The 19,295-nt window shown below is 58.6% G+C and overlaps 1 protein-coding gene across 2 annotated transcripts in view; it reads right to left on the reverse strand.

Annotated features, from left to right (window-relative positions):
* The window catches only part of TNFRSF1B (TNF receptor superfamily member 1B), a 33,547-nt gene that overhangs the window by 2,349 nt on the left and 11,903 nt on the right, over nucleotides 1-19,295 (reverse strand). For both annotated transcript variants that reach the window (XM_028108627.2, XM_028108628.2), the window contains exons 2-9: nucleotides 12,830-12,929; nucleotides 10,948-11,076; nucleotides 10,162-10,311; nucleotides 9,540-9,633; nucleotides 8,877-9,115; nucleotides 8,281-8,358; nucleotides 7,658-7,692; nucleotides 2,417-2,624 (exon numbers count right to left, since the gene is read on the reverse strand). In XM_028108627.2, coding sequence (XP_027964428.1) covers nucleotides 2,417-2,624; nucleotides 7,658-7,692; nucleotides 8,281-8,358; nucleotides 8,877-9,115; nucleotides 9,540-9,633; nucleotides 10,162-10,311; nucleotides 10,948-11,076; nucleotides 12,830-12,929 — 1,033 coding nt within the window. The remainder of the gene's footprint in view (nucleotides 1-2,416; nucleotides 2,625-7,657; nucleotides 7,693-8,280; nucleotides 8,359-8,876; nucleotides 9,116-9,539; nucleotides 9,634-10,161; nucleotides 10,312-10,947; nucleotides 11,077-12,829; nucleotides 12,930-19,295) is intronic.

Raw genomic sequence — 19,295 nt, forward strand, 5'->3', positions numbered from 1 at the left:
TAAAAAAAAAAAAAAGACCAAAAGGTTAAGAGGAGGGCTGGGCCGAGAGCCTCGGTAGAGGCCATGGTTCTAGCCCAGCTCTGCTGGGTAACCTCGGGCAAGTCACTTAACCTTCACAGGTCCGTTTCCTCATCTGTCAAATAATTTCTAGCTCAGTTCACCCCACAGATGGGAGGAGCCAGTTACATAAAGCAGGTGAAGGTTCTCGGAGGACCAAACACACTCCCCGCAAAGAATCAGAGAAGTGAGCGGAGACAGGAAGTATACGTTACAAAACAATGGTCAAGCAACCAGGAGGAGTTCCCTTCCTGTAGCTGCAGGAAGACTTGGCAGCCCTGGCCGGACCAACCAGGAAAAGGCCGGACTCCTCCGTCAGCGGCCCCTTATCTGCTGGCCACCAAGTCAACATCAAAGGGTTTGGAAATTGCTCCCTTATGGAGATGAAACATTGACCGTGACGTTGTCTTCATTTGCAGCAACTCTGTTTCCTCCGCGCAGGGCTGCCGATTTCATAAATCTGGGATTCCAGAATGGGGTGGGTGGTGGATTGGCCTCATCGCTGAGGCCAGGATGCCTGGGGTGGGTTCATGCCCACCTTCCCACCCGGCCCAGCAGGCACCTGCGTTTCCTAACGAGTTGGTGAGGGACTGAATGCTGGGTGAGCCGAGGAGCTAAGTGTAAGGGGCTTGGATGCACGCTAGCCCCTCCAAGAGGGAGAGCTGCTCCTGCTGTCACTGGGGGACTTGCCCGGTACCCAAACATGCGTGGCATCTGGGGTGCACGGGGAGGGCTGGACGTTTGTTTCCAACTCCAGGGAAGCCTGAAAGCAGGATGGAGCCAGCGAGCTGCTCTGCTCAGAACGGCCCCAAAGAGGCCGAGGGAGGGAGGGCTGAACTCACGGGGCCAGAAGGAAATTTCCACCACGCCGAGCCCCCACGGCACCCAAATGTCACTCAGTCACCGTGGCCTTTGCACATGGTGAATGAGACACTGCGGGGGTGGATGGGGGACCACAAGGGGGCACAGCCATGTGTTGCCACAGTAGAGGGAGGAGTTGGGGTGGGAGGAGAGAGGGGAAGAGCAGAGGTGACACCAGAGAGTCGGGGGGGGGGACAGACAGCAGGGGGCGGAGGGTGGAAGGGGTGGGCAGCCATGGTCGAGGGTCCACGTCTGGGCCAAGGAATAAGGCGCACCAGCATGACCGTGGAAGAGATGTGGCTACAAAAGCAGAAAGATGAACCCCAGAGATGGACAAAGACCAAGAGTTTATATCTGGAGTTCCGTTCACTCATTCAACAAAGGTTTAGGACCCCGGGTTACGTCCCTTCCTGGGGTAGCTCTCAGGCTGGGGTGGGGACACCAAGATATCAGAATGATGAGGGCGGGCTACAGCAGGGGACACAGAGGCGGGGCACCTCAGTGCAGGTGGCAGTCGGGGAGGGAGCAGTCCTAGAAGCAGGTGACAGGTAGGAAAAGATGTTGTAGCCCTGCCAAGGAGGGGCCATGCTCATCTCCAGACGACCAAGCTGAGGCTGAGTTAAGGAGCCTGTCACTACAAGATATACCCAAAGGAGCCTCAGGCTTTCTGGGGGGGGACCCCGGCAGGCCCTCCCTCCAATGTGGGCACTGAAGCTTCTCACCACGGGTGACCCCGTCACAGACCAGGCCCAGGGCAAAATGCATTCTGTGTAAATGGGGCCTCGGCTTCTCCAGAACCCACGAGGTCCCCACAATCCTGACACCTCAGGCCCAAAGGGACTGGGCAACAGGCCACAGTGAGTGGAGCCCTGAAGACACCCATTTATTCATCCAGCTTTCCACCCCAGGGCTCTGGAGCCTGAGAGCCCAGGGGGTATTCCTGGCTCTTCTGTTTACAAGCTATATGTGCCCTTGAACAAACTCTTCAACCTCTCTGGGCCTCACAGTGTCCTCATCTGTAAAATATAATAGATCTTAATATGAGACTGTTATAATATTTAATATTATGTAATAATTTATATAACATAATATATATATAAAATATACATATTGTATATGTGTTATATAATATATATCATTACACATCACTGTGTGATAATATTATTATACATTTGTATATTATAACATACAGGAAAACTCCCTTCCTGGATATCGGGGACTCAAATGACAAGCTGGGATTGTTCCTGGGGAAAGAACCCTCATGGGCAAAGGTGGGCAGGATTTGGTGGGTTCAGAGAAATGAAAGAGGCTTGTGGCTCCGTGTTACACCCAAGGAGGAGCAGGGAGACGAGGCTGGGTAGTCACCCAGCCGTTCCGGTGCCCTGCTGGGAGCTCAGGCCTGGCCCTGCAGGGGAGACCTGGGAGGCGCCGGCCAAGACAGAAACCAGGAAGAAACAGAAAGCAGGGGGAAGGAAGCCAGGTGGCTCCCGCCTCTCACCTGAGCTGCTGGAGCTGGCCCGGGCCTCCCCGGACCCACTGGCCTTCTCCGCACCTGCTGCCGGCGGCTGGATCCTGGCAGGCGCGCTCCTGTCTGCAGTGCCGGCTGAGCTCTCCAGGGAGCTGCTGCTGGAGCTGGGGGCGGTGGTCAGCAGGTGCTGTTGCTCGGGGCCCGGGGTGCCTCGGGCCTTATCAGCAGGCCGGTGAGGCTGGAGGGGCAGGAGAGGACGGAGAGCGGTCAGCCGGTCGGCCTGTTTCCTCTTCCTTCCTTCTCGCACCATGTGCACCCCGTGACATCAGTGCTGCGGTTTACACCGCGCTCCTGCCCGCGCCTGCCCGTTCTCCCCACACTCGGTGCTTTCAGGACGGTGAGATTCTGCATGGCTTCTGTGATTAGCTTCTGGCTGGTCTACCCGAGTGTGAGCCCTAAGAGGGTGGGGGCCGTGTGGCCCTGTTCACCAAATAGTCCTGGGTGGGGGGGGCAGGCCTTTCATCCTCATTTTGCATCAGGAAACAGAGGCCCAGAGAAGGAGAGTTAACTTTCCTAAGGCCACTTCATCAGCACAGGGTGATGTGGCCCAGCCTAGCAGCCGAGAGCATGGGCTCTGGACCCACAAGACCATGTGGGTACAAATCATGACTCCATCGCTGACTTAGCTGTGTGACCTTGGACAAGGTACCTAACCTTTCTGTGCCTCCTTTCTTTCCTCTATCAGGGGAGCACTAAAAACCTACCTCCTAGGGTTGTTGTAAAGATTAAATGGGTTTGTTACATGAAAAAGGAGACAGAAGGGCCCACGTTCTCATTTGCTGCCCTTGGCCTCTGGCCTGCGCAGGACATGAGGGTCCCGGCTGGGATGGGAACCAAGGCAAATGAAGGGCTGGGGGGATGTGGCCTAGAACAGAAGGGGGAGGTGAGGGTCGAGACAGCAGGCCTTTGCTATAGGGATGGGGCATGTCGGCCCCCTCCCCAGGAAAGGCTGTGACCCCTTGGCCTCACTCCTGCTCCCCAGGGAGCAACAATTTCAAGTGTGCTCTGGCCAGTCACCGCAGGCCCCCAGCCCCCAGCCCCGCCTATGATGGCTTCTTCCACAAATGAGCCTGCCCCAGCCCTCAATTCCCTGAGGCCGGCCCACTGTCATCAGGAGTGAAGGATCTTTTTTACAAGCTGTCCCTTGAGGCCACCCAGTCCCAGGGAGGGTGAGTCCCCAGCTCCCTATCACACGGCTGGTCTGGTCTGTGGTAGAGGCACAATAAGCCCAGATCAGCATAGCAGAGATGCTGCCTTCTCACGGCGTCCTGCCTCCCTGGTTTATGGTCCCCAGCTTTTGGAGGGATGGAGGGCATTTCAAGTTCAGGCTGAACCTTTGGCCATTGGATGGCACTCCGACCCCTGCTCCAAGCTTGAACAGGCAGGAGAAGGTGGGACAGGAGGAGCATCCAAATGTCATCTCTCACTACCCCCAAAGAAGGGGCTTTTGGGACCAGTAGCCTGCTCCTCTGCTTGTGGGTAGGGCTGGACAGAACAGAAACCCCCAAAGGTCACAGTCCGCCTCCTTCCCCCAAAGCCACAAGTTGCAAAGTTCAAGTAGGCTCTGAGTGGGGAAGATGCATCCTGAGTTCTGCTGCTTGGGCTGGGAGGGGAGTACTGAGGAGGCTCACTCAAAAAAAACAGGATTCCAGCCAGCCAGCCCCCATCACAGCCCAGCCCCACCACGGGCAGAAGCTAAGACACTGGCAGAGCCACCAGCTGGGTCCTCCAGATTCCCAGTTTCCATGTCTGTCTCTGTGCGTGTGTGCTCATGAGGCCCACACGTCTGTATGTACAGGGGTGGGGGTGGGGGTGTGAAGTGTGCCCACGAACCTGTCTGCAGGGGGGTGCGTATCTGTGAGTGGTGCAGTTACTGTGCATGCTAGGACTGGTGAAGAGAAGCCCTCCCAGGCTGGTGTCTCAGGCCACGCTCATTAGCTGCGTGACCTTGGGAAAGTTACTTAACTCCTCTGAGCCCAAATATCCTCGGCAAGACAACTGGGGCAATAATCCTACTGCCTGAGTCGTAGCCTGGCTCTGAGACTAAGCAATGCTCAGAACTGTGCCTGGCACACGCTCGGCGCGCCTCACAAACGTGAGCCCACGCAGCAGTGCGTCCGTGGAGTGACTGCGGGCGAGCTCACATGTGTGGGTATGCCGGCCTCTTCCAGACGAAGGGAAGTCACTGTCCCGCCATGCCTTGGGGTTTACCTCTGCAGCAGGAGGGAGCAGGAGGCACGGGGTCTCCACTCTCTCCACCCCAGCGGCCCCAGGGCTGGAGCCTGACCAGGCAGCCTCCTCGCAGGGACAGCCGAGGAAGAATGGGGCTAAGCATGGGGGCTGCCTGGTCAGGCTCCAGTCCTGGGGAGGAGGCCCTGGCTGTGGGGGGCAGGCCCTGCTGGAGGCTGAAAGTCGGCCTTGGCCGAACGGCATGGCAGGAAATGGGCAGAGCCTGAAGATTCCCACTGAGCTCCCAACCCAGGCTCGGCCACTCACCCAGGTATCTAACCTTACACGGGTCACTGAACCGCCCCGAGTCTGTCTCCTCACCAGTAACATGGAATCGGTGGTACCGCTTCCCTCACGGGGCTGTGTGAGCACTCAGCGGCTGGGCGCAGGCGAAAGGCCTGGTGTGGCTCCCGTGCTGGCTCCCGGCTTAGCAGTGAGGGAGCTCCCGGCTAAGCAGTAAGTGCAGTGAGTGAGCTCCCGGCTAAGCAGTGAGTGAGCACCCAGCTAAGCAGTTAAGTGCAGTGAGTGAGCTCCCGGCTTAGCAGTGAGGGAGCTCCCGGCTAAGCAGTAAGTGCAGTGAGTGAGCTCCCGGCTAAGCAGTAAGTGCAGTGAGTGAGCTCCCGGCTAAGCAGTAAGTGCAGTGAGTGAGCTCCCGGCTAAGCAGTAAGTGCAGTGAGTGAGCTCCCGGCTAAGTGGTGAGTGAGTTCCTGGCTAAGCAGTAAGTGCAGTGAGTGAGTCCCTGGCTAAGCGGCAAGTGAGCTCCCGGCTAAGCAGTAAGTGCAGTGAGTGAGCTCCCGGCTAAGCAGTAAGTGCAGTGAGTGAGCTCCCCACTAAGCAGTGAGTGAGTTCCCAGCTAAGCAGGGAGTAATCGCCCAGCTAAGCAGTGAGTGAGCTCCCAGCTCAGCGGTGAGTGAGCTCCTGGCTAAGCAGTGAGTAATCGCCCAGCTAAGCAGTGAGTGAGTTCTCAGGGGCTCGGAACCAGCCATGGTGGGAATGTGCACGATGGTGTGAGCAAACACCACAAATCAGAGTCTGCATTTTTGATTTTGGGGTTTTTTTTTAGCTGCCCAGAGAGCCAGTTACCAGCACACCACTGGGCTCTATCCTCAACCACACTCAACAAATAATCGAGTTACACTCGGTGAACAGGAAACTCAGTGGACAGAAAGGGGAAATGGAGGCCACTGGCCACGCCTGAGACACCTCTGCTGCATCGAGTGTTGGGAAACACTTGGTCGGGACAGACACTGCAGCAGCAGGGAGGCTGGGTGGAACCCCACCAGGCAGCCACTGTCAGCACCCCTGAACTGAAGCCAGAAGAAAGGAAGGTGTGGCGTTTGTACTCCGGGGTGGGGGGCGGCGGAGAAACAGTCTGCACTTCCAGGCCAGTGTGTTTGTCTGCGACAACACAGGGCAGGCGGGCCAGGAGTCCAGAGACACGCTGCTATGTGACCTCGGACAAGTCACGTTCCCTCTCTGGACCTCTTTTTCTGCCAGCAACAGCAGGAGCTGAGATCAGTCTCTGGTCCCTACCCAGTCCGACTCCCTGTGTAAACCTTGGGCACTGGGCCACCAAGAGCTGAGCTTTTCCCCAGCATGGTGGTTCTCGATCGGGGGTCTCCCGGGGACACTTAGCAATATCTGGAGACATTTTTGGTTGTCACTCCTGAGAACCGATGCTACAGGCATCTCGTGGGGAGAGGCTAGTGATACTGCTGGAAACCCCCAGTACGCAGGACAGTCCCCCCTGCCCCCATGACAAAGAATTATCTGGCCCCATATATCAAAATGGCTGAAGTTGAGAAACCTTGCCCAAGCAGGACTGGGGACATGGAGGGAGTTCCTCATAATGTTTCCTCATCTGTAAACTGGGCAAAAATTCTGCCCTGCCAACCAGGTAAAAGTTACAGCAGACACGGTGTACTGGCCCATCCGGCACCCATTCCCAAGCCCTGTCCCTCCCTCCACCTCAGAGGCTGGGAAGGTAGCCAGGGGTGGTCCCACGACCCGGCTCTGGCCAGTGAGACAAAAGGAGAAGCCCACCCAGGGCTTCGGGGACAGGGTCTGACTTCCTGATAAAAGGCACCCTCGCCGGCCTGGCCACATTCCCCTCTTCTTTCGGCCTCAAACCCGGAGGTTACATACAGAGTGGGGCCCACGATCTCACGAGGTAAGGCCGCAAGCAAGAGAACAGAAGCCGACACGCAGAAGGGGGCAGAGCCTGGGGTCCTGCTGGCCTCACAGAGGGATGCAAATGAACGGTTCCAGCAGCTGACAACCCCCGGACTCTCTGGGACATGAGAAAAATAAAGCCCCTTTGCTTTAAGTCACTTGCAATCAAATGCACACCTTCCTGAGGAGAAACTGATGAGCTACCACGCCAGTGTCCTAACAAAAGTCCCTCACAGACCCCGTTTTATTAAAAAAAGATCAAAGGTGAGCTGCTTTGGTCGAAGCAGAGAGCAGGACGCAGGGCCCCAACCCCCAGCCTCCCTCTCAACCCCACAGACGACCCCTCCCAGACCCTCTTTGGAACACCAGGGTACCCCCCGCACGGCTCCATGAGGAAGAGCTCTGTGAGGCCTCAGGGAGACGCTGAGAACTGTCGCCACCGAGTGAACAGCACAGCCCTCACGTGGGGCTAAGCAGACACTGTCCCCTTCTAATGGTGAGGAGACAAGCATCGCGAGTAATTTCTCGTCTGCCCAACGTCACAACAGGGGTCCATGAGCAGGTGCTTGGTGCCGACACCACTGACCCCCTGCTCTCTGATGGGGCACTTCACACTCACCCTCTCATTTAGCCCAGGGAGGGCTGCCTAACCCCCAAGGACAGACTGGCTGACCTTCCCTCAGCCCCCCAGGGCAGCACACCGCCTCACACTGGGCAGACCAACCTTCAGAATTCACGGCTTCCCGTGGGAATAACACGGCCCACCAGGAAGGAGAGCAAGGGAGGAGGGGGAGGCAGAGGGACACTTACCACTTTGGCTTCTCCTTGTAGGCAGAAGGGCTTCTCTGTGAAGAAGAGAGAGGGGACAGACAAGTCAGGGAGAGTGGCTTCCTCAGGTCACACCTGCTCTGACGAGGAGGGCAGCATGGGGCCCAAGCAGAACCGTTCAGATTAGGCCCAGCCCTGGGCAGCAGCAATCACCCACCAGACAAGGTACACAGAAGCCCCCCTTCCCAGCTCCCCAGCTGACCCAACCCTGTCCCATTCCCCTCCACCATGCCCAACTGTTGTCCAGCGTCCCCCTCTTTGCTCATGCCATGGCCTCCCCTTAGCTTGCCTTCTCTGTCCTGCACATGTCTACCCACGGAAATCTGACTCAGCTCCGACACCACCACCTGCTTCAGGATTTCCAGGCAAGAATCCCAGACTGCCACCCCCTTGGATTGCTCTGATGACATCTTGCCTCTTAGTAGGTAAGTTAGTGGCCATGCCTTCTGCCCCCGGCTCTGAGCTCCCACGGAACAGGGACTGCCAGTATCCAGCTCTGTCTGACCCACAAGGCTGTGCCCGGTGCTGGACTCACAGGAAGAGCCCCAGAAAAGCTTCCAGAGCAAATGGATGAATGCATGAAAGAGGAAGGAATGAAAACTTACTCTTTTTCTGGGTCATGATGACACAGTTCACCAGTCCTATTATCAGCAGACCCAAGGCTGTCACACCTACAATCAGTCCTGGAAGGAAAAAGAGAAGCTCAAAGCAACTGCAGAAAGCAAACCCAAACATACCAGGGGCCAGGCAGCCAAGTCCATGACCAAAGATGTCTGGGTTGCCACAGGAGGGGCAAGCCCAGTCCAGAGCTTCTCAAATTCAATTACAAGACCAACAAGCTAAAAACTACATACCAGACAAAACATGTCCGTCTGCCACATTCAGCCCCCGGGTCACCACTTTGAGATCTGTGGTCTGATGGAGTCCTAACCCCAGAAGGGAAACCCATGAGGTGACCTGGCCCAGCTCATCGGCTAATGAGTTCATCAGAAATGGCAACCAGGAGATCATCTCCTCTTGCAGATAAAATGCTGACCCCACCTCTCTCACCCAGCGGTTCTTAGTGACAGCACCACGTCTTGGCAGAAGACAGGTCTCACCAGCACCCGCCTCCCAGGACAGAGGACAGGGTCCGGCCCTCAGCGGGCGCTCAGTAAAACTCTGAGAGTAGAGAGGCTGAACGAGCCCTCCTGGGACTTACCAATGGGAAGAGAGATGTCACCTGTGCTGAGCCCTTCAGTGGGGGGGCTTGGAACCATTGGGAACAGAACGGAGGTGCTGGGAGCCGTGCTGGGCCCTGGAGTTGGCTCCCCACGCTGGAACTGCGTGGGCCCTGGCTGGGATGTGGAGGCTGGGCGTGGGGCCGTTCCCAGGGTGGGGGTCACAGAAGTGCAGACTGCATCCATGCTGGCGTTGCCAGGGGTGGCCACAGAACTACAGCTGGGGGCGGAGGAGGTTTGGTCAGGGGACAACAGAGGCCAGAAGGGCTCGGCGTGGTTGGGCTCGCTCATGGGGAGCCAGGAAGGTGGGTAAGGAGTCCCAGCACCCAGGATGCGGGAGAGAGAATTTGTGCCACATCCCCCCTCAGAATGGCCCGTCTCTGTCCCCCCCGCCCAGTCCCCATGCCCCCAACCCAGTGCTGACTTCCGGGGCCAGGCTACCATACACCTGCTGGCTGTGCTGGGACCCGCCCACTATGGGATAGAGCCATCCCGGCAGCAAATAAGGCTCCCCAGTGCCTCAACCCAAGGCAGTGAAGGGGGTGGATTTCAGGTCCCATGGCATGGCCGCTCTGTGCACTAGACCACAGTCCCCCAGGGACCGCCCTCCCTGCTCCTCCAGAACCCAAGATTCAGCCACTCACATCCGGTGGGGCCTGCAAGTGTCTGTGGATGATGTTGTGCTGGAGAACGTTCCTGGGGCACAGGGAGTGCACACCACATCTGACGTTGCAGTTCCTTCAGGGAAAAATCGGAACCCGTCACCAACTGTAACTCTTAGTAGAACAGGCGGGCCTTGGCGCGGGAGCCCTAGGAGAAGCCTGAGGGGCCTACGGACCTCTGTCTGCACCTTCTGCCCCTTAAAACACACTCGTGAGCATGCACACGTGCACATGAGCATATGGACACGCGCGCTCATGCACGCACGCACACGCACACACACAGCTGGGCACTTTGTTCTTGAACCAATTCTAGTGACTTCCTGGTCTCCAGGATCACGTGGGTTCATCTTCTGGGGCACCACCTGATTTTCCAGGAACTTCGGGCTTAATCTGATCCCTCTCTGGGCCCCTCAAGGCCTAGCACGGAGTAGGCGCCTAACCTGGCGTGCTGATGGAAAGAACGGAAGGGGTAGGGGTGGCCAGCTGGATGGGTGGCAAGCACCTGGCCACCACTGTCCATGTTCCCAGGTGGGGCTGACAGGTTGACACCCATGAAGGAGAGGCCCATGGGGGTCCCCGAGGACCGCTGGCCCTGGCCCCATACCTGGTTTGGCCATGCCGAAGCCCGGGCGGCACCTGCGCAGCGGCGTGCACAGCCGGCAGCCGTCCTGCCTCCTCAGCGTGCAGTACCAGCCCGGCTTGCAGGTGCAGACCCGGTTCTGCTCCCGAGTGCAGGCTTGAGTCTCCACTTGGTCTACAAGAGCCAGAGGGTAGCCCAGGGTCATCCCTGCCTCCGCCGGCCCCGCATCCCCCCAGCTGGGGGCAGAAAGAACACCGGCCGCATGGTCCCAAGACCTGTGGTCTGGCTCCATCTCCATGATGGCGCGAGCAAGTGCACCTGCTCTCCGAGGCACGGCTTACTCAGCTCTAAAATGGGCACAGTTCTCCCCCTGCGGCCCTTGGCCTACCTGCCCCATGGGGCTGTTGGAGAGGATTTGGTGAGACAGAGGATGAAAATGCCATTGGCAGGGCGCCTGGGTGGCTCAGTCGGTGAAGCATCTGCCTTCCGCTCAGGTCATGATCCCAGGGGTCCTGGGATCGAGCCCCGCATAGGGCTCCCTGTTCAGTGGGGAGCCTGCTTCTCCCTCTCCCTGTCCCTCCCCCACTGCTGTCTCTCTCTCTCAAATAAATATATTAAATCTTTAAAAAAAAAAAAAAGGAACGAAAATGGCACTGGTAAACAGGGAAGGGCTACCGTACAGCCCCATGCTCTGGGGCGTGAAGAAAACTGGCCTGGGGTAATCTGAGCCAGTGTTCAGCTGGAGGGGATGGGCTGCACAGCGGCCAGGGGAAGGTTCCAGGGCCCAGGCCGCTCTCTGAGCCCACTCACCAGTGCTGCAGCGGGAGCCACAGCTCAAGCACTCAGGAACCCAGTTCCAGAGCTGGGTGTATGTGCTGTTCTCACAGCGGGCACACACGGTATCTGAGGTCTTGGTGCAGAACGATCGTGCATGGGAGCCTGAGAAAGCAAGGGCCAGAGGTCAGGGGCTCATCCACCACCCCCCAGAGCCCCAGCGTCCTGAAGCCTGGGTGGGAAGGCTCTTTGAAAGCGTTCCAAGTCCTTCACCGAGCCATCTCACATCTTGCAGGCTCCTAGCCGTCACTTCATCACCACAGCCCTGATGCTCTTAAAATGCCTTTTCCTCTGCTCTTCCCAGATGCCTGGGATTCTACCACTGGAACTGCCTGTTGCTAGTCAATCACACTTTAGTGAGAACTGGTTTGCTAGCTCCTTTCTTCTTTACAGTTGGCTAAAATTCTCCACCTGGGGGTGTGAACTGGCAGGACAACTAGGAATGTGGTCCCTGGTTTCTCATCAAGGATGAGGACATGGGACTCTTGTGGGTCTGAAGAGAAGGTATGCCAGGAGATGGGAGAACACCAAAGCAAACCTTTAAGGAGTTTCTCTCTTGAGCCTTGAGCCCTATCCTGCCATATTCACTGCTGTGCTCATCCAGTAACTTCTTACAGAGACCTTGCCAGTTAACAGAAAAAGAGCCCCTTGTGAGGTCTCTTAAAATGGCTGTGGGAGATGACAGGTACACGTGTGCCTGCCCACACCTCAGGCTAACGGCTCAAGGGCCCTCCAATGGCTTCCTAGCGTCTGTAGAATAAAATCTAAGCTCTTACCATGGCCCCTGCTAACTTACTCTCTCTGGGCCACACACTGGCCTCACTGTTCCTCAGGTTCACTGTATAGGCTCCCACCTCAGGACCTTTGCACTTGCTGTTTCTCCAACCCGGCAGGCTGTTCCCTGTATATTTGTATAACCCACTCCCTCACCTCCTACATGTCTCCGCCCAAGTGTCAGCTCTTCAGAAAGGCCCTCCCTGACCACCCCGTACCAGACCACATGTCCTGCTCCATCTGTCTCCATTGGCTTTGCCCTGCCCTGTTTCCTTCACAGCATTTACTCTCTGATAGGACCACACATCTATTTCCTCTGTTGGCTTCTTTGCCTGTGCCTCTATTAGATGCAAAATCCACGAGGGTGAGGATTTTGTCTGCCCTGCTCTCTGTTGTACTCTCAGCACTCAGAACAGTGCCTGACACTTAGATGGCGCTTTATAAATAGTATAGGAATGCATGTATCAACAAACGAGTAGATGGATGACACCAGGAGTTGAGCCACTCAGCTTTCCCAACTGGGGTTAGGCCTCAGGCCCACCCTCCGTGAAATGGGTAAGCACGCACTGATTCGGTCATATATGTACTGAACACCCACTATGTGCCAGGCACTCTGCCAGGCGCTGGAGATTCAGTGGAGAGCAAGCCCACAGTCCCTGTCCCAGAGGAGCACACGCTGGAGCTGACAAAAGAGGAACCAGGCCATGACCACAGGGTGAAGAGTAGCTGCCATGGGGGATATCCAGGGGCCAGTGGGAGCTGAAAGGAGGGGCCAGATCTGACCAGGCAGTGTGAGCAGGCTTCCTGGAGGAGGGGTATGTCTAAGCTGAGCTCTACAGGAAAAGTAGGAGTTAACCTGGGGAAGGGAGTTGGGAATTAGGCCAGGATGAGGGAACAGAATGTGCCAAGGCCCTGAGGCGAAAGGCAGCACGGGGCCAATTCATGGAACTAGAAGGAATTCAGTTCGAACTGAGGGCCATGACCCTACCCTGCTCCGAGCCCCCCCGCCAAACACACTCCCTGCAAGGCGCCAGCCCCCAGGGCCCCAGGCGTCCAGGAGTCAGGGTCCCAGGCTGCCCCTCACCCGGCGGACACATGCTGCAGCACATCTTGGCCCTCTGGTCGAAGTACTCTCTGAGCCGGCATGTGCTTCCAGGCTCCGGAGCATAGGGGAGCGACGCAACCTGAAGAGGGAAGGGAAGGACAGCCATGAGCACAGCCACCCCTGGATCCTGTCACCCCTAACACCTCAGGATGGGGGTCCTGTGGCCGCAAGTGTTTCGCCCTCTCCCTCTGGTGCTCTCCTGATGTGGGGGCTTCTCCCCTTTGAGGGGAAGGTAGACAGGAGAGTCCCCACCTTCTTTTACTGCCTCTTGTCCCTCCCTTGCGGGCACACGCATGTATACAGGTGGTGGCACCGAGCCAGCTGGCCCGAGCATCGGGCTAGCCCCTCAAACACTCCAGGGGACAGAGGTGGGGTGCCGGAGCTGCCAGAGGGCAGTGGCTTCAGTCACAGAGGACCACGGTGCTCAGCACAAAGTGGCCCTCTGCCTAGGATGCCTCCTACTCCCTCCTGCACCTGGGAATCACCCCCTTGGTGCTTCCAGCTGAGTGCTGCCTCCTCTGGGAAGCCCTCCCTGATTCCCCCAAGCTGTGTCAGGTTCCTCCCCCTCTGGGCTCTCTCTGAACACTGGATATGGCCCCTTCGGACAATCAGCTCATTATGCTAAAGTGGGGTGGGGGGGGTGCATGTGCACCTGCACACGTGTGCACACGTACACGCACATGTGCCCCCACATACACGCATGCACCACAAACATCTGTGACACAGGGGACAGAAATAACAGCCTCATCATCTCTGGACCTCAGACTCCAACAAAGGGCCCACACAGCGTCGGGGCTCAGTAGATGAATGCTGGTTGATGACAATAATAACATGACCATGACCTGAGCACTTATGGGGTACCAGGTGCTGATCCAAGTGCTCCAGGTGCTGTAGGCAGTGGATGCCATCGCCCCCCCCCAACTCAGGTCCTCTTGTACCTGCAGGGTGCCCAGCCCCCAGCCGCCCTCGGTGTTGACTGGTAAGGGCCCCGGCCTCCCTGCAGGACCGCCACTGTATACAGTTCATGCTCCAGAGACCCCCCCCCCGGGGGGTCAGGCTGCAGGGAAGCGGCCTTGGCCTTCCCCTACACACACGCACTGCCTAGGAGTCAGGACTGCCAGAGCCTTGACCGGGCCCTGCTGCCAACAGCTCAGGGCCAACAGCTGGAAGTCATGGGGGTGGGGGCAGAGATGACCCCTGGGGCTGGGGTTCCCTGCGACAGAGTGATCTGTGGCTCTTCCTGCCGACACGCCTTTGCCCCAACTGCCTCCTCCACCTGGAACAGCTTCACCCTTCCTCGGACAAAATTCCACATATGTCTTCTGACAGCAACCCCCCCCCCTTGAAGCCTTCTCAGCCCACACGCCACCCTGAATCATCACTCGGACCCAGAATCCCGACCTCCTCCTTCAGGGCTCCTGGCAGACAGGGCTGGGCCCCCACTAGCTGGGTGTCCTCCGAGCCTGTGGGTTGGGTGTAACTCTTTGTTACTACTCTGGAGCCTGGCATGTAGTAGGTGTTCAGGGGTAATGAAGCAATGGGCTTCATTACAATGTCATTCCTCGAGGGATCCATTCCAGCACCACAGCCACGAAGCATAAAGAGGGGGTGCAACCATCACGCTGGCCTGGCCCTGAAGCCCACCCTCCATCCCAGGGCCAGTGCCAAACCCCTTCTAGTGAGGCTGGGAAAGACACTGGCTAGCAAGGGAAGTGGGAACCATTCTGCAAAACACAGAGCCTAAAAAAGTGACTTCCATTCCCATCTGGACTACAAGCTTGCATGCATGCACGCACGCGCGCACGCACACACACACACACACGTTCAAGCTTGCATGCACGTGCGCGCGCACACACACACACACGTTCAGTCCGAGTCCTTCTTCCTTCCCCGTTTGGCCTGGAGCAGGCTGGACAAAAGGGGAAGGGAGCAAGGCCCCTTATCAGGGCTCCTCACATTTTGGGGGTGAGGCTCACTGTCAGTGTCCAAAACATCTGGGGGGCCTGCCCTAATGATGTTCCTAAGGACCCCCACCCCAACAAACGGGACAGATGCTCAGGGAGTGGGCCCAGGAAACTGCACTGTAACAGAAAGAGAGAAAGAAAGAGAACCCCCAACCCCAAGCGATTCTGATGCTCTGCTGCTGAACATACCCGATTATCTGGCACGCCCGGACAGAGCAAGATGACCTGGCGGGGGGCACAGAGGGAGACCCAGAGATCAAAGGCTAGGGGAGCCCCTAAACCAGAGAAATCATACCTTCTGCAGCTCCCTTTATACACACCATTCAACTGTGTACCAAGCATAGCGGAGGGCCTGACTGTCCCCCGTGGCCCCCAGATGGGCCTTCCTTGCGGGCTGCAGCTGTGTGGCTTCCCGAAGGGAAGGGGCCGTGTCTCTCCCTCTGGCTGAGACCCCCAGAGGCAGCTGTCTGTCCCGAGGGCAGGGAGGGCTACACACCCTTCTCTTGCAGCCCCCCGCCCTGCAGGGTGGCTAACACAGGCGTCAGGGACCCGGCCCAGCACACCGTGGGCTTCATCCCCACCGGGACCCTCAGCGGTGACTAGGAAAGCCCCTCACTCACATGGCGCTGAGAAGCACCGGGCCAGTGCAGCTCCAACTGGCAGAGAAAAACTCTCAGCCTCAGGGGCGGCCCTGGGAGGCCAGCCCTGGCTGGGGCAGGAGGATTTCCTGTCAGGGTCCAAAAGGCCTGATGGGAAAGGGCCCTACCCTGGCCAAGCCTGTGCTCTCTCTCCACCCACAGGCCAAGGGTTCCTGGACAAAGACAGGCAGCAGGACCCCACAGCCCCCAGGCCACTGCCTGGAGGCCTCCCCTCCTGGGCCTTTTCCGGTCAGAATCTTGTTATGAACACCCTTCCCTACACTTTCTCCTGCTGCTGTGTGTGATTCCAGGGCCCAGGGGCTGGCAGCAGGCAGAGGAGGTCAGCCCTCCCTTGAGCAATCTCCAGGCCTGTTTATCCTTTGGACAAGAAAAAAAAAAAAAACAAAAAACCAACCACAGCCCTGTCACGGCTTAACTATGAGGAACAGAAAGCCCCTCTGCAGAGCAGGACAAAAGGTCACTCCCTCCCTCTACTGTGGAGCTCCCCAGAGCAGAGGCCCTGCTGACCCACAGCCCCAGGAGCCCGCCTCAGGTCACCTCAGGAGCCACATGGGCCAGGGGTCTCTGGATGTCCCCAGAGCGGGGCAAACGGGCTCTGGGCAACGCAGGGCTACAGAAGCTTCTAGATCCTTTGGCTGGTGTTGGGGAGTCTCAGACTCACATATCACCCACCCGCAGGGAGCTCTGACTGACATTTTAAAATGAGGAAATAAATTGGATAGTACTTAATTTACTCAGCAGTTTAGCAAACCCAATCTTCCAAAAATACAAGGTTCCCAGGTGAAAATCTGGAAATCACTGATGACTCTTAACTATAACAGGGGAGGCCATCTGTGACCCAGTGTGGGGACGGGGGACTGGAGAGAAGGCGGATGGGCGGGTGGATGGATGGGATTGGTAAATAAGGGGGGGAGAGGAAAATAGATGAAAGGAAGGAGGGAGGGAGGGGGGAAGGGGAGGGAGGGAAGGAGGGAGGAAGAGAGGGAGGGGGGAAGTAGGGAGGGAGGAGGGGGGTGGGAGGTGAGGGAGGAAGAGAAGGAGGGAGGAAAAGGAGGGAAGGAAGTAGAGAGGGAGGGAGACGGGAGGGAGGGAGGGAGGGAGACGGGAGGGAGGGAGGACGGGGTGGGGGTGAGGGAGGGAGGGAGACGGGAGGGGGGGAGGGAGGGAGGAAGGGAGGGAGGGAGGAAGGGAGACGGGAGGGAGGGAGGAAGGGAGGGAGGGAGGGAGACGGGAGGGAGGGAGGACGGGGTGGGGGTGAGGGAGGGAGGGAGACGGGAGGGGGGAGGGAGGGAGGAAGGGAGGGAGGGAGGAAGGGAGACGGGAGGGAGGGAGACGGGAGGGAGGGAGGACGGGGTGGGGGTGAGGGAGGGAGACGGGAGGGAGGGGGAGGGAGGGAGGAAGGGAGGGAGGGAGGGAGGGAGACGGGAGGGAGGGAGGAAGGGAGGGAGGGAGGAAGGGAGACGGGAGGGAGGGAGACGGGAGGGAGGGAGACGGGAGGGAGGGAGGACGGGGTGGGGGTGAGGGAGGGAGGGAGACGGGAGGGAGGGGTGAGAGGGGGAAGGGAGGGAGGGAGGGAGGGAGGGAGGGAGGGAGGGAGGGAGGGAGGGAAGGGCCTATCTAAGATCTAATGCATGAGGCACCTGTGATTGTGGGAAATGGAGGTGGAAAGAAGCAAAGGCACCTCCCTGGTCTCCCAAAAGTTCTAGGCCATTCCAGGGGGCCTGGCTGGTGGCAGGGTGATGGAGGACCAGGCACAAGGAGGCCATCAGGGCCCCCGCCTCACCCACCCTCACCTCAAGGTCAGCAACTCCCTTTTCTCTGCTCAGCATGGGGCCCCCTCCTCCCAGGACGGGAGAAACCCGCGGAAGGGAGCAGCTAACACGCGCTGAGCACCTGCCGTCTCCCAAGAGCCACGGTATGCGCCAGACCCACGGTCCCACAGAGTCTCCCCCCCGCAAGGATCCCAGCCGCCCAGAGGTGAAGTGACATGCCCCCCACCCCCGCCCCGAGGCTGGAGCACAACAGCGCCACTCCTTGCTGCCTCTTCTCCCGCCTCCCTTCTCTCGGGAAGGTCCCCAAAACATGGGACCCAAGCTTCCCTTTCCCCTTGACACAGATCCAGGACCCCAGGTGTGCCCCAAAACTCAGCACACCCTCCCACCACGTGGCCTCCGTCACTCGTCCAGCTTCTCAGCTCTGGCCCTTTGAGGAGGAAGGAAAACGACGGGATATTCGCTAAGCACCTACTATGCGCCGGGCCAGGCCACAGGCACTTTATGGAACCCTACTTCCACCCCCAAAAGCAGGTGGGCGCGGGCCCATCTCACAGCTGGCGGAGATCAAGTCATTTGTCTGAGGTCATCCAAGAAGGATGGGGTGGAGCTGGGATGTGACTCTCTTCCTGGTCCCGCTGGAGAACTCCTTGGTCCCCTCCTCAGGACAGCTGAAGGAGCCAGCTCCTCGTCCCTGGGTCACCGCCGCACCACCGCCCCTGTTCATCTACCTCCGCGCCACGCAGGGACCGGGGCCCGGGCTCAACAGGTTCTGCCTGTCACTCAGGCTCTTCCTCACACACACACACACACACACACACACACACACACACACACACACACACACACACACACACACACACACACACACACACACACACACCAGTGCAGGGGACCCCTCTCGGCCTCAGGCCACCATCCTCTGACCTCAGCTCTGACCTGGTTTCCCAGGGGACCCCCCCAGGAACCTCAGAACAGGCCGGTCTTCCACAGCCCGCAGGGACATGGGCCGCCTGAGAGCTGGCTCCTCCCACAACTGCCTGTGTCACTGGGCTCCTGAGAGGACCCGTCCTCAGGCTCGGCTGGTGCCGAGCGCTGGAAGGATGCGTGGGAGCCCCGTTAAAGGAGGATGGGGCCCAGAAGTGGGGGCAGGATGGAGGTGCAGCCGCCGGGGGCCGGCAGGGGCCTCAGACGCCGCATCTCGGCGACCTCCCGTTTCATGGTGGAGAAAGTCAGGGACGAGAGCAGAAACGTTCATTCACTCAACAAACGCACCAAACCCTTGCCCATCCAGGTGCTGCGCATTACTGCATTGACTACACCCCAGTGCCTGCCCTGCCTGGGGCCAGAAGGCATCGGGAGAACGGGTTTGGCTTGTTGTAGGCCCAGCTAGGAGGCGGCCGGTCGGAGGCCCGGCAGCTAGGAGGCAGAGTGGCGGGGGTCAGGGTAAGGGCAACGGACACAGACACAGCGCCCCCTCCCAGGACTCGCTCCAAGCCAGGCATCGCGCACGCCTCACCGCCCCGCTGAGTCCTCATCCCAGCCCTGTGAGGTCAGCGCTGTTACTAATCTCAAGTCACAGATGGAAAATGTGCCTCAGATGGTCTCCTCGCCTCCAGCCCTGTTTCCTCCCCAGCATCAAGCTGGTGTCTTCATCTCCCCTCTCCCCCTCCCGGTAAGACAGGACTTCAGCGCCCCTGGGCTCACCCAGAGGTCTCCCTGTCCTACTCAGGCACTCCCTCTATGGTGGGCAGTAACCGGCTTCTCTGTGCCTCAGTTTCCTTGTCTGGAAAATAGCGCTGTGGGCCTGCTTGATGCTCTAAGCCCCTTCCAGTTCTGGCTTCTCAACGACGGGTGTCAGGAAGCTCAGGCCCCTCCACAGACCTCAGAGGAGTGGGTGGGTGAGTGGGTGGCCCGCCCACATGAGAGGCGGAAAGACTGAATGAGCTGGGAGGTGGGGCGGGGGTGTGAGGCCAGGCTGAAAGTGGGTCCGGGGAGGGGCTCACAGGGCCCCGCCCCCGCCCCTCATTCCTTCTCCCAGGGTGAGGGC

The sequence above is a fragment of the Eumetopias jubatus genome, unplaced genomic scaffold, assembly GCF_037043125.1.
Source record: "Eumetopias jubatus isolate StellerSeaLion01/CBP00866 unplaced genomic scaffold, mEumJub1_p1.0 scaffold_4, whole genome shotgun sequence".
Classification (NCBI taxonomy): domain Eukaryota; kingdom Metazoa; phylum Chordata; class Mammalia; order Carnivora; family Otariidae; genus Eumetopias; species Eumetopias jubatus.